At 39.7% G+C, this 15358-nt stretch overlaps 2 protein-coding genes across 6 annotated transcripts in view; both read right to left on the minus strand.

Annotated features, from left to right (window-relative positions):
- LOC127798937 (lysophospholipid acyltransferase LPEAT1-like) overlaps nt 1–9681 on the minus strand; it is a 27047-nt gene extending 17366 nt beyond the window's left edge. For 3 of the 5 annotated variants that reach the window (XM_052332594.1, XM_052332593.1, XM_052332595.1), the window contains exon 1: nt 8963–9679. In XM_052332594.1, the coding sequence (XP_052188554.1) occupies nt 8963–9487 (525 nt within the window). In that variant the 5' untranslated portion in view covers nt 9488–9679. Of the gene's footprint in view, nt 1–8962 lie in introns of all 5 variants that reach the window. The other 2 variants (XR_008022508.1, XM_052332592.1) reach the window with 2 other exon arrangements.
- LOC127798938 (peroxisomal membrane protein 11A) overlaps nt 1–14704 on the minus strand; it is a 24088-nt gene extending 9384 nt beyond the window's left edge. The window contains exon 1 of the mRNA XM_052332596.1: nt 13752–14704. Coding sequence (XP_052188556.1) covers nt 13783–14565 — 783 coding nt within the window. The 5' untranslated portion in view covers nt 14566–14704 and the 3' untranslated portion in view covers nt 13752–13782. The remainder of the gene's footprint in view (nt 1–13751) is intronic.
- Nucleotides 14705–15358: the final 654 nt, after the last annotated feature.

Below are 15358 nucleotides of genomic sequence, written 5' to 3' on the forward strand. Positions count from 1 at the left end.
AGAAATTTGTAGGGAGAATTGTCACAAGAAGAACCGGGGTTTATGGAATTTTTTAAATTTTTACAACTGTAACTTTTATTGCTATAAAGTTTGTTACACAGAGGGGGTATCCACGTGCAAGTGGTGATAGAATGGCAAAGGGTTGTTACTACCATAGAAGAGGTGTAGAATCTGCCTTAGCAGGGTTCCACCCTCTTGGCAACTTGTATAAATTTTCCAACGATCCTCACGGATTGGGCATCGAGAATATTCAAGAGAATTTTACTCTCTCTCTCTCCCTCTCGGCATTCTCTCGTATTCTCTCTATCTCTTTCTCTCTTTTTCATTCTACATTTCGTTCTCTGTTCTCTAAGTGTGCCTGTGAATTAGGAAGAAGATCATTGTCAGGCTTAGGCTGTGACAATCGCCTCATGCGTCTAAGTCATTCTGAACTCCAACGCCTCCATCCTCGATTCCAATTGCCTCAACCTTGTTCCTTTTGCCATAGTTTCGATTCTATTCTACATGTGGGTATCGCCTTCAATCACAATCGAAAGTCACTTAGCTCTACTTTGCCTTCACACTTCAAACAGGAATTGCCAAAATTCTCAATCGAGAATCGTTGGCTTGTTCCACCTTTTGGAATCGCGACAGTCGAGGATTGGTTGGCTCTGCTTCAATTCTCCTAAATTCAGAACCTTTGATCTGCAATTGAATTGCCAATCAGAGCCAACAATCGTGATAGACCAATAACCACCAGATTTGCTCGCAATCGCTACAAATTCAACTGTCGCACCCTAACCTGCTTCTCCTTTGCGCCTTCCTTACTTCGTCGAAATCTAGTTTCAATCACCGTGATTCAACGATAACCTCCCAGTCAATGCCTTCTTCTCACCCAATCACTGTCCAATGGTCGTAGGACCACTGGCTCTGATGTCACTCCTTGAGTTCGCCTGGATGGCCAGAATTGCTACTTCAAGTCCCGTACCTAACTACTAAGGATGGTCGGAATCACCGTCGATGATTGTCGGAATTCACCTGGCCCTGTGTTGCTACCAACTCACCTAAGTTTCTACCAAAATTGCAGGACTCACAGCCAAGAAGCGTTGGCTCTAATACCAAAAAATGTCAAGCCTCAAGGTTGAGACTTGGATAGTTTCCGGAATTAAAGAAGAACCGAGAGGAAGAATAGAAATGGAGGGAGGATTTGAAAGGAGGAAGAATTGAGAGAGAGAAAAGAAAGGGAAAGAGAAATTTAGAGGGAAAAAGGAACTTTGTATTACTTTCAACATGCCATTCATCCTCTCCACTTAGCCTCTTTATAGGCTTCTTTTCAGTTATAATGTCTAACTAAAATGTACTATCGTTTCCAGCACTAACTGAAAGGAACAACACAGCTTAGGTATTACAAGCATAATGACTAGGTTACCCCTAGGGTTGGGACACATACATCATCATCTTGACCACCAGCCTCAATTCATCCTTTAATCCGCTAATAAAACTTGACACAAAGTAATGCTCCGTTAGGCCTAGCTGGGAGCTCCACATTAGGGACCTTAATTCCTCAAATCTAACTTAATACTTAGTCATTGATCCCTCCTGTCTTAATTTGTTGAACTCCTCAATCACATTAGTCATGTTCTTCTCTCCAAAACAGTCACACAAATCTTTAGCAAAATCAGCCCACCTAGAGTCAAATTCTCCTAGTCTTAGTTCACCCTTGGTACCAAGAGTCAGCCATATCCTTTAGATAGGCTACAGGCAAATTAATTTTATGTCCCTCAACCACGTTGTAAAACTAGAAAAACCTTTCACATCGACGGATCCACCACTTAGGATTTGATCCTTCAAACAAGGGTATTCCAACCTTAGCATTGGGGGTGTGAGAGGATGATCCTCTTGCTTTCCAATTCCAGGACTGGCAGTTCCTCTATTTCCTGCACTCCAGAGATTCTAGGAAGGATGCCATGGTTGGATAGAATCGGATCAAAGATTGCTAAGGGAGGAAAATCCGATGATAACCAAAATTGAGGTAATAATGACAGCATATTGAACATGTTGTTGATCCTTTGGCAATATTGATCCATCTTCTCCCGATGCCTTTCCAATTCTCTCTGCATACTCTCTCTCGAGATGTAGCTAGATCCTCTCGCATGCTCTCTCTTATGGCCAAAATGTCCTCCTTATTGTGGGTCACCGCCTCCAGCGTATGTAACATTCCCAATTCCAACGCCTCCATCCTCAATTCTAGCTGCTTCATCCTTGTGCCTTTGACCATCAATAACCTACACTAAATTTACCTTCAATCTGCTACTGAATTTCCTTCTCCAAACTATTGACAAGAGTTGCACCAAAAGTGGCTCCGCAATTCCCACTCCAATCCAATTGATGGAGCTACTACAACCGATTACTGTGGATCACTGACCTTTTCCGACTTGGTCGCAATCGCTGTGATCCTGATCTCTTTGATCTGCACCTACTTTGCACTTCCCTGCTCGCTTCGATCTCAATTCAATAGTCAGGGATCGCCAGCTCTAATAACAAAATTTCAAGCCTCTGGGCCAAGGCTTGGGCAATTTCTGGAATTATAAAAGGTCCAAGAGAAAGAATAGAAAGGGAGGGAGAATTTGAAAAAAGGGGGGAAAATTTAGAGAGAGAAAAGAGAGGGAAAGAGAACTTTAGAGAGAAAGAATTTGTATTAATCGCAACATAATTCCCATCCTCTACAATTAGCCTTTTTATAGGCTCTTCCTTTAAGTGTTGAAGTTTGCCTCGAGTTTTGTCCTAGAAGATAGCAGAACCGGAAGGAGCATGAAGGAGTAGTCTCAGTAGAAGAAATTAGGCAGCTAGGGGTTAAGTGTAATTAGTACATTTTGTTGGAGTCAATATGTAATTTCCTTAAGTTAGTTAGTTGCCTAAGTGTGTCCGCCTCCTCTATAAATAAGAGGGCAAGGCGCCTGCTGAGAAATTATCATTCTGTGGGTGCTCTAGTCCTTTGTATTATGAGTGCAAGGCATTGTTCAAGAAAGGAAGACTGTCTGCGAGTCTTGGGTTCTTCTCGGGAAAACAGTGTGGTGTTGTACTCGGGGTTGTGGGCTATGAAGGCTGTGATGTATTGATCTTCTGTTTGGAAATAAAGACTGTTTGAAGGGGTGTTTGGACTGCTGGATGTAGGATTGCCAAAGGCATTCTGAACCATGATATATCTTGCGCCTATTGTTTGGTTTGTATCTTGATTATTTTCTGTTTCTGTTATTCATGTTTTATGTTCCTATATTTTCATTGCATCCGAGAGTGTTTGAGAGGGTTTATGTGAGGGTTTTCTCGCCTAAGGGTGTAATCTAAGAGTCCTAAGGTTAACAATTTGGTATCAGAGACTCCCCTAGGATCAAGAACTGCTTTCTTGCAAGGTTTCTTTATATTTCTTATTGATTTAATCTACCTACTATCTTCGGCCATGGTTGCAACAAGATATGATGTAGAGAAATTCACTGGCCATAATGATTTTGGCCTTTGGAGGATTAAAATGAAAGCTTTACTAGGGAACTTACGACTGAAATCAGCCTTAGAAGAGGAAGAAAAATTACCTAAAACCCTCTCTACAGAATAGAAACAAGAAAGGTTAAAATAGAAAGAGGAAATTGATGAGAAGGCCTATAGGTTGATTCTTAGCCTTGGTGATAAGGTTTTAAGAGAAGTATCCAAGATGACCACCGCCCTATCCCTATGGAATAGGTTAGAGACCCTATACCTAACCAAGACCCTTTCTACTCGGTTGTTCTTGAAAACCCGCTTCTTCTCATTTAGAATGGAAGGTCAGAAATTGCATGATCATATTGACGATTTTACAAAGCTGTGTTTGGACCTAGAGAACATAGATATTAAGTATGATGATGAGGGCAAGGCCCTCGTTCTCTTGCATTCTTTGCCTAAAACCTATGAGACTTTTGTTGACATTCTAAAGCATGGCAAGGAAAATCTTTCATTAGATGATGTAATTGGAGCTTTAAACTCCAAGGAACTACAACAAAAGGTAAAGGTCAATAGTTCTCCAGGAGATACCCTAGTAGCTGGGTCTAGGCCGGAAAAGGGGGATCAAAGAAATAGGGGTAGGGGAAGATCTAAGTCTAAAAATAGTAGGAGATCTGTTAGGTGTTTCTTGTGTCATGAAGAGGGCCATATTAAGAAGAATTGCCCAAACAAGAAAAAGGAATCCCAAGAGAAAACCAGCCCCGAATGCTCTAGCACCATGTGTGGTTTTGGCTATGAGAGTGCAGATGTCCTATAGTTTGTTTCTAGGTATGTAGTAAAATTAGCATAGGTCCTAGGGTTAGGGTGTACTTCTCATAGGAAATGGGTATTTACCCATAGAGACATGGTAGGAGGGGGAAATGGTTTGTCTAGGCATCAAACTAAGGCCAAGATAATTGGAGATGTGAGAATAGGAAGCTTGGTGGAGCTGTTCCAGAATATTAGAAACTGTAAAATATGTCACTGTTTTAATAGAAAGCCTAGTGTCCTTAGGAATAATTAGATAGTGAGAATTGGAGTCCTAAGAAGTTGCAAGGATCTCTTAGAGAGATGGTAGCAACCCTCAAGAATGGAGGTTAGGTGGTGCATGCTTGCATTTATATGTGAATAAGCTGCAGCCACTAAAGGATAGCCTATGATAAGGTTAGGCTGTATCATTTGTTGAGGATGGCTCACAATGGTGAGCAAGAACTAGGAAAGGTATCTAAGGCTAGGGATATTGGGGGAGGGGAAAATTTGCAGGTGTATAGGAATAGAATCCATATAGTTTTGACTAGGTCTCCAGATGTAGAAGTCTCCAAAAAAAAAAAAAATTCTGTAAATGCCATTAGAAATCAGTTTCTAGGATATTTTGGGATCCTATCTAGGCCTTGTCTCATGATGGAGCTAGGTGAGGTGAACCTAGTGGTGATGGTGTGTCCCTAAGGAATTCCCAGGCGTATATGAGCTTGCTGGAATTTAGGAAGCTCGCTGAAAATTGCTTCTGGTGTGAAAGGTTAGGTGTAGTAGAGTTGTGGAATAGGCATGCCTAGTTTTTTTCAAAAGCTAGGGTTCTTACCTATGAGGGAAATCTCTAATAATAGGACATGGAATTAGTTGATTCCAAGACCAAGGGACGGAATTTGAAATGCTGGCCAGCAAGGAGAATCCTTTGGGAATGTCCAAATCTAACCTATGAACCAGGGTATAGCAATAGGGAAATCCGGAAAATGTTTTGGTCATGTTCATTGTGTAAGCTTGGGCTAGATTGTGAGAGGGAGAAAGCTAGTGTTTAAGATAGCTTTGGCTCTTGCAGTGAGGGTCCTTGTGAACAGCGAGGAGAAATGGTGTGTGCAAGTGTCCTTGTATGGTGTAGCCATTATTGATCAAAAGTCCAGAATAAGCAAGGAAAGGGAAGGAGAATCATCTTGTAGGAAATGAGCAAGAAAATAGAAGGTTTAGAGTGTTGCCTAGGATGGGTAGTGATAGGTCTTAAGTTAGGTTCCAGAGAGGTATGGAAATTTGGGTTTATAAGGTTTGAGTGCTAAAGATAGGGTGGGATATAGAGCCCCTTGTATAAAAAGAGGGCTGCACTCATGTCCAAATGAATGGCATGGAGCCATGTAAATTTGGGGAGAATGTTGGACTTAGGTGGAAGACCCCTTAGATTAAATGGGTAGAGTGTTGTGTAGGTATCGCAAACAGCTAATTATCCATGAGGAAACTAAGTGAAAAGTAATCTTATAGTGTAGTAAAGGGATAATAGGCTAGAGGGAAAGGTAAGCAAAGATTGGTTGCTTAAAAGGTCTCTCTTGGTGTGATTATAATTCCCTAGGTAAGTTATAAGATTGTGATAGTCCAAGGGGTAAATTGAGTGCATGGGGTAGCTGTGTCAATTTCGATGGTATGCCTAGGAAGAGCTAGGCAGCTTCATTGATAGTTATCCAATGGGAATCTCAAGGTGTAGCTGAGGTTGTAGTTCAGTGTTTGAGATTGTTGGAAGAAGGAGAAGCTGGAAAGATAAAGCATAGAGGTTGGAATAGGAATAGGACAGCTCATGTCAGCCTAGGAGTACCCAAATCTTAAGCATACCTTTGTTAAGCTGGAAATAGAGGAGAGTTAAGAAAAGAGGTTGAGCAGTCTTGTTCTAAAGCAAACATAAAGGAAAAGGCAGTGGTAAATCCTAAAAGGCCGGTTTTGGAAGCTAGGAGGAAGTCTAGCAATGTTAAGTTCAATTCCGGGAGAGGTTCGCTGATGTTGATATGTTGTGTAAAAGTTTGGAGCCTTTGGGATTAATGAGTATCATCATATATGGATTTGGTTTATGGTAGAGTGTGCCTAGTTGGAAATTATGCATTTAGGGTGTATATGTTGCATTTTGTATGCAGTAGGAACCCTAAAATATAGTCTAGGTAGGAGGAGTTGAAACAGCCAATGGGCAGTCCATTTGGCTTAGTCTTTAGTCCCTCCATGGAGTTTATCAATCATATTGATGTTAGGAAAAGTTATTCATTAGGAAATCCCTTGAGGAGGATAATATTTAATGAGAGTTGTAGGTTTAATTATTGCAGCTGGAATTTTATCCAAAGGGTGGTCCATTGTTATGTTTTACAGCATTGATTTGTTTTCTTTGATGTGTTTGTGTTTGATATGATCAGGTTTGTCCATCATCCATGGAGAAAGCAGGAGTTGGCTATCGGGTGAAGAACTCAAGGCAAATGGTGGAGAATTGTTGAAGTTTGCCTTGAGTTTTGTCCTAGAAGATAGCATAACCGGAAGGAGCATGAAGGAGTAGTCTCGGTAGAAGAAATTAGGCAGCTAGGGGTTAAGTGTAATTAGTACATTTTGTTGGGGTTAATATGTAATTTCTCTAAGTTAGTTAGTTGCCTAAGTGTGTCCGCCTCCTCTATAAATAAGAGGGCAAGGCGCCTGCTAAGAGATGATCATTCTGTGGGTGCTCTAGTCCTTTATATTATGAGTGCCAAGCATTGTTCAAGAAAGGAATACTGTCTGCGAGTCTTGGGTTCTTCTTGGAGAAACAGTGTGGTGTTGTACTCGGGGTTTGTGGGCTATGAAGGCTGTGATGTATTGATCTTCTGTCTGGAAATAAAGACTGCTTGAAAGGGTGTTTGGACTGCTGGATGTAGGATTGCCAAAGGCATTCCGAACCAAGATATATCTTGCGCCTATTGTTTGGTTTGTGTCTTGATTATTTTCTGTTTCTGTTATTCATGTTGTATGTTCTTATATTTTCATTGCATCCGAGAGTGTTTGAGAGGGTTTATGTGAGGGTTTTCTCGCCTAAGGGTGTAATCTAAGAGTCCTAAGGTTAACATTAAGTTGTAGTGGTTTAACCGAAAGGGTGTGGTTATAGCAGTAACTGAAAAGTACAGCTAGCTTATTCATTGGCAGCCTAATGAGAAGTATACCCCTAGGGTCGTGACATCCATCTGATTTATTTGGGCCATGTACAGGTAAAATGAGTCAACTGTAAACTTTGGGGGGGGGGGGGGGGGGGGGGGGGGAGTGCAGCCCAGTAAGGACCAATTCCAAAGGAAAACTAGTTGTTTGATCAAGTCCATCTTATTTTAGTAGGTCCATCTGATTTATTTGGGCCATGTAAAGGTAAAATGAGTCAATTGTAAACTAAGGCCCACAGAAGAGTTTAAAACTAGGATGACTGTGGACCAATTTACTTGTGGGGCTTTCAAATATTTGAGGTGTTACCAATTAACATCCAAAGACTCATGTTATTAATTTGGAACTGTTAGTTACTTTACCTTATATGTCTGACCTTTTTTTTATTTACTTATTATAATAGATAAACCCTGCCTATGAATTCCTATAAACAGCCAATTCCAAACTCGAATAAAAGAGAAGAGTTGCATTAGATAGCCAGCCGATAGCATAAAATTTATTGGATCAAACAACACAAATTCATATTGCTTATTTATGAGAGAAGATAGGTGTCATCTTGATAGCAGGATGTGCAACATCAGAATAAACTTGGAGAACATCCATTAGACATGTAGCAAGCATAGAATAAACCACCCTGCTAGTCAACTTCTTTTTCCAATATATAGCCTATCTTTATACTTTGAGATATGCCCTCATTGTCTTATTTTATCTTGATATTGAGCTACCTTCATAATATGCCTTAAAAGTCCAAAATTCTTCAGTTCAATGAAGCTCCAGGTTTTGAAGCAGATTTCAATTGCACTCAGGGAACCAATTCAAAAATCAAAGAATTTTGAGGAAGAAATAAAATGACAACAGAGCCAAATCCTATAAAGAAAAATTATCATTTAATTATGAATCTAAAATTTTCCATGAAATCATCCTCTTACCTTTTCTTCAGTCTACCCTAATCACAGACTTGGCAATTTTTCTTCTGTTTTTCTATCCTTTTCTGCTTATTTTATTTTGGGTGGTTAGAGGAACGGTCCAATCCATTATTGGTAAAATATTAGGGAATCTTGGTTTTAATATTTGCATCTAAATGATCAAAACGCAACTTTAGCTCCTACTTGTAGGTGACGGATCATTGTGTTACAAGAAGATAGAATTTGAGAGCACAAGGATCAATCTAATATCACATGGGTCATAGGAGGCAGAAAATATGGTAGCAAATACTGTAATTTCTTTAAAATTGTTCCTTAAAGCAGCCAGTGATACTGCCATTTTTTATATGCTTCCTGTCTCATTGTCATCCACCTTAGTAATCCCCTGGCAGGTACAAGAATATGAAATAGAAAAAGTGTTTGTTTATGGTGTTGCTCTAGATGGAAAAGACACAGGAAATACAAACACAATGCACTATCCATCACCCTGGCCGCCAAGCAAGCTAAACAACACCACATCAAGGCTTAATCCCACTACGTGGTGTCAGAGGTAAGCTAGTATTCATTCTGCAACAATAGAAGACGAAAACCAATGTCCTAATTATGAGCTTAATTCAGAAGTCGATGTGTACCTCGGAATTCAACTGCCTGCCAGGATCAGGACTGTGCTTGGTCTCTTTAATCCAATAAAACCCTAGAACGAATAGCATGGCCCTGGAAAGGAACCGGCCGGAGCGCACAATCACGCCCCTTCTCCACCCGCCCATGTAACCATAGTGCTCCTGTCCATCCTCCCGGTTCGGCGCCGAGAACAGCGTGCAAACCCGACAAATCAAGTAATAGAGCACCAGTAACGTAAGGGCGAGAATTACACGGACGGGAACGATCGTAAGGAAGGCGATCGCGAGGAAAAGCTTCTCGATCCACGGCAGCGGGCCCCGGCCCATCGGGCCGTAGAGGTCGTGGCGGACATAAGCAGCGGACTTCTTTTCGAGCTCCTTGATGACCGCGGCGGCGACTGGCAGCGGAGGGGTTGGGGTTCCGAGGAGGGGTTGGTCATGTTTAGCGGAGCTGGAGCCATCGTCGATCGGGTCGGAAGGGGGAGGTCGCTGTTGGGAGTCGGATATGGGAATTGGGTCATCGGATTCGGGTTCCATCGCTTTCGGCTAGTGCCTATTACTAGTATTAGGACACCTTTCCGGGTTTGTTGTTCTATTGAATGCTGTCCTGTCGAAGAAATCTCGCCGCCGCCGCCGCCGTTAGGGTGGCTGCAGACGCTTCCGAGTAATCCACTCCGCGAGACTTTTGTCCATAAGGAGTCCCTCGTATGGGATTTTTAGACCAATAGCGACTGCTAAGCGCACGTTTCAACTTTGGCTTTGGCACAAGTTATTTTGTATATATATTTATTTATTTATTTATTTTTAAGTTACAACGTATTTGAAAATTTCACAATTTTTTTACAAGTAAAAATATATGAATAACCCACTAAAATCAATGAAGTCCCAGATTATTTATAAATCACAAAATTTACTTTTTGATGCAATGCTCTATAAGATATAACATTCATCTTATGCAAAAATATATATATTATTATATTTTTAAATTATTTTATTAAAAAATCTTTTAGATAATTACCAAAGGTGCCATTGCAACTATTTTAATCTAGCTTCTTTATTATTAAATCATAAAAAAAAATTACGCCAAATAGACCAAGGAGGTCTCAACATTTCCCTTTCTTTTTCATTGCCCCACTACTCAATGTATTATATTCACTTACTGACAAGAAGAAAAATAGGGAGTTTATTTTTTTTTTTTTTGAATTATACGCCATCATTCGCGACCTCGTTGAACCCGTCCCTGAGTCATCACAAGAAAAATAAATCGCGAAATATACCCGAGTAACCAAGGTTCGAGGCAGCGTTTACTGACACTTGTCAAAAACCACCTCCAGAAAAAATTGTTTCCCACATAAATTGATCCGACGTCGGCAGCCTTCAACATAATTGCATCTTTACATCCCCCTCTTTTCCCACTCGGCTATGCCCCAAGGAGCAAAAGCGAGTTTATTGCCCTAAGAACATGACGCAAGTGATAAAAAATTTTAAGTTTTCTTAAGAGTGATGGAAATTAACTTTTAGTAGAGACAAAAATATCCTATTTAGTGAGAATTGATCACGTGTTTACTTGAAAATATATGAATTTGCAACTGCATATGATTTATTCAGATGTCAAATCAAGAAAAATGCCGGTCTTCTCCAGAACTAGGCAAGCAAAGTCCGGACATCTAGATCATAAAATAAAAAAAAAAGACAGCGATTCTGTTGGCCCACGCAAAGAACCCCACCTCTGGAAAAATTGATCCATTGCTTGGCATGGGAGGCATTCACCATATTTGCATACTCATTTAAATAATAAAGAATTATTCTGTTACATTAACAAAAGTGTATCCCAGCAAAACAAAAAATAAATAAATAATAATGATTACCTTTTACTCCTATATGCTTTAAATGGAAAACACTGTTTCTTTCTTTTAATCCAGAAAACAACGTTTCCTACCTCAGCACTTCAAAACTTGAATATAACTCCTGGTAATATAAATAAATCTACTAAATGTAAGGATTTGCAATTGTCACCAAAGAAAGGGGCCCAAAATACTTCAAAAGAGGTTGGGCTTCAGCCCGTGAAATTCTGCCCATTTGGTCCATAGCCGGCCACTCCTATTAACGTTTCTGGCCTGGCCCATTTGGGACATTTCTATTTTCCAGCTGGCAGTGCCACTGGTAGACTGCTTGTACAATCCTTCATGCTAAACTAGCTTAGAGCATCCATAGCATCTGCCACGCCGTAATACAGTAGTTTAAATAGCAAGAAGATACAAATTAGAAGACTTATTCCAGTTAATTACCATGGAGGAGCTAAGATCAGATTGACCTTGATTGTGGCCGCTTTGCTTCCGGCTCCTTACAACTAGGGGTGTGTACGATGCGATTTGGACAATTTGAAAAGGATTTAATAAGCCAAACCACATGTGCGATTTGGCATTAAACCAGACCACGCGGTCTGGTTTGGTGTGCACAAACCGCACCAGACTGCACCGCAAAATGTGGTGCGGTCTGGTACGGTTTCTGCGGTTTAGTGCTTCTTTATTATTTCATTTGATGTTTCCTTTACTAACTTATAAATTTTTAATTAAAACATAAAAATCAATGCATAAAATCATAATTTTTAAATTTGTATAGTATCTTGAAATTTAAAACTAAAATAAGTTACTATCTAATAAAAAATACAAATTTAAAAATTTTAAATCTACAACATAACCACATGCTCATAATATAAAAATAACACAAAAATCCACAATATAATTCATAGTCAAGAAAGTATATATTTTTAATTTATTTTTTTAATTTTTAAATTATTAGATATTTTTAATTTTTTTATTAATATACTACTTGGCCGGTTTGGTTTTGACCGAACCAAAAAAATCACAAACCGCAAACCGCACGGTTTGAGAATTTCTCAAACCGTGCTGAACTGCACCCCCAAAAAATCGCACGGTTTGGTGCGGGTGGTTTCCGCGGTTTGACGATTTTTTTGCACACCCCTACCTGCAAGTAAATAAACTTTCTTTCTTGTCAGTGTAGAAAGTAAGATTTGCATCTCCATGCACAGGAATCATGTCAAGAAAGCATAATTCTGCAACTAGAGATTAGATCTTTCAAAGCATGCACTCAAAGGCCACCGGCTGGAAGCATGGCCACATCATTACTACTTATATGAGTGAATAATCTGAAGAGATAACACAAGAGAGTGGGTAAATCTCAAGCTAAAACTAGATTATAGGAACTCTAAGAGTCATTAAGTAATGGCCTAGGAGGGAATTGAATATGAATCCACCTACCATGAAGTCATAAAACTAGATTATAGGAACTCTAAGAGTCATTAAATAATGGCCTAGGAGGGAATTGAATATGAATCCACCTACCATGAAGTCTCTGCCAACTGTTGCGTAAAACGTCAGGTGTGGTGCTTGATGTCCACATGCAGAGGGCACATCAAGTATCAACATCCCAATCTGCCAACGCTGCCAAAGTTTTGAAGACAGGTTCCTTGTCCTTTCAATAATCAATAGGCTCAAAGAAGGGTATTAGCTTGCCAAACTTGAAAATCATAAGGGCAAATAATCACGTGGATCAGCATGGACAGCACCATGCCATTTAGAATTTGGATAGAGGTGCATTTCCATTCAAAATTATTGGTTCAGAGAAGAACTGCCAGTCTCAGAGTTAAAGAATAAAGAAAAGGCATCATCATATAAGCCACAGGGGTTATACTTGTGCTTTCAGATTCAAATATAACCCACAGGGGCTGACTCGGCTACAATCACCTCCTCTCTTACTAGGGCTTCAAATCCTCCCTTGGAGAAAGCCCACACACAATTTGCTATATACTTACCTGGTGTGTGTGATAATTGTTATCTGGTTTACCAACAAAAAGTGACTTGGGGGCTAACATTACTCTCAACGGATTTAATTTTGAGCAAAATTGCTCCAAGTATGGTGTAACTACTCATTTGTGTGATATCACCATGATGATCACACAAGGAACCCACTTACGATGCCAACATGTCTAGTTTGATTGGGATATCGATGATAAGAGGACAGCCAACTGAACTACCTGCACAATTTAATTCTTCAAAGCCAGAGAACGACCAACAGGAGTGTGCTGTACCACAAAGCCAGGTACCCACTGTATGACCCAACCAAATCATCAAAAGTAGCAGACTAGAAGTCATCCAAAGTCAACAAGGACCAAACTTATTCTTTCATCCTAAAGGACCAATGGACCAATGAGTTGAGATAAATAACAAACTTGATTACTTCAGGTTGAAAATGGCTTTAGCTGTAACTAGTGAAGTGTCCATTCTTTTTCACTAACATTCATTTTTCTGCCTTGCCAAAATACTAAATAAACAAAATGAATCATGGATGCATAATACTTATCATCCAGAGAATTTAATCAATCTTTTAGTGTCAAACGCCAAACCTGATTCATTCAAGCCCAGTTTGGCTCGAGAAAACCATCAGATGAACATAGTTTAGTTCAAATTACTTTGAACAGAACCTACTTTGATTAAAAAAAAAAAATTCAAAGAGTTGCATAATCTCCAACCAAAAAAGCACACGAAACTAACAAAGGAATTCTATTGTTTTAATTATATCATTGGGATCCAAAGATGCAGTTTCGACATATTATTAGTGACAAATGCAACAAGAAGAGAACACAAAAACTTCACAGGTGCACGTCGTCTCACCTAGTACGAAACTACAAGAATCTCAGAGTATGCGATAGGAAATCACGAAGTAATGTAAATGCCCAGTTTCTATACTTTTCCCAGGACTCTAACAATCACATCCATACCTTTCCATCTCGGAGTGAGTGGTAACCGAAATCAGCAAGACAACCAATTCTTGTGAGCACTAATTAATGCCGATAGAAGTCCTGCTGATGATATCAAAAGAGGCCCTGAAAGCCGCCCTTCTCCATCCCGAATATCAGCGAAGACCATCACTCCATCGGCCAGATCTTGCACAACCGACAGTCTCTTCATCAACTTCTTCTCCCTCAATTTCCGCATCTTCATCTCTTCCTCTCCAAATTTATCCCCTCTCGTGGCCGCAATTTCAATGATCGACCTCAATCGCTCTTCGTCAGCAGCAATCCTCTTCAAATCCCTAATTTTCAAACTAATACTCCCCACATACCCGATGAACTCAGCCCAGGCACCGATCTTCTGCAAATTGCGCGCGTGTTTGCTGTCAATCAACCCCGATTTCGCCAACCACACGAATTGTTCGATAAAGTAATACAAACCCTCGCCTCCGTAGGCAATCATCGAGAGTACCAATTCATGTGTCGAGTCGAAAGATGAGCACCGTAGAGCGTTCAAGTCCTGGACGAACTTACCGAGCCTGAAGGCTTTGCGACTGACGCCGACGCTCGATTCGAAGGCCTTGAACCGGCGAGAGAGGGGTAGGGCTTCGGGCAGGAGGGATGAAGCGAGGATGATCTTGGTGGCGTACCTTGAGATCTTGAGAAGCTTGTCAACGCCGTCTCGCTTTGCTAAGTAGGCTTCGAGGTGGTTCAAGAAGTCTCTCTCTTTGGCAACTGGATTAGGGTTTTGGGTGGGATTACACGACGGGGAAGGGAGGAGGCTTGAAGCATTGGGTTCCATGGAGTTTCTGTGGAGAGAGGGAGAGGGAGAGGAATGGAGAGACAAATCACGGTGCCCGAAATTATTCGGTGAAGCAAATTTGTAGCAGGTGAAAGGCGGGCGGGGCGTTGCTCAACGGAGTCGTATTGTTTCGTAGAACCACGAGCGAGGGACGTGAGCTTTCCTTTTTGTTTCATAAAACCGTGTGTTTAATTGTTTCATATAACTAATTAATAACATTATTTAGTCACATTTTATACTTTTATATCTTAAGTCCCAAATATCTAAAATATTTATATACTAAATTTAATAAAATATATAAAAAAGGCATAATGAAATGATATTTTGGACATTTTATATAATAAAATTATCATTTAAAATTACAAAACATGACCATAGAGCATTGTCTAAAATTAATACAGTTTTTGTGATAAAACACATTGCCTCCCAGAAAGGTGGCCATTCTTTTTATCTACTTTGTTATAATGACTAGTGAATGTTTAAATAGATTTTTAATATAAAAAATTAATATTTTATATATATAAATATTCACATTAATATGTGTGAAAATACTTTGAATCCACCACTTTATGTTTATCTTTGTGCTACATTTGAAAACTATCGATTTTTTATCTTTGGTTGTATACTATCATTTTTTTTTTAATAATAAACGGACACGAATATTAACAAAAGTTTTATGTGGATAATCTTCTAATGTAGGGAAAAAAATTATGAGTTAAATTTCAAATCAAAAGAATTAAATATAATTAAATTTCAAGTTTAATATTTAAATTAAGATCACGAGAATATAAAA

Source organism: Diospyros lotus, chromosome 4 (assembly GCF_014633365.1).
Source record: "Diospyros lotus cultivar Yz01 chromosome 4, ASM1463336v1, whole genome shotgun sequence".
NCBI classification, from domain to species: domain Eukaryota; kingdom Viridiplantae; phylum Streptophyta; class Magnoliopsida; order Ericales; family Ebenaceae; genus Diospyros; species Diospyros lotus.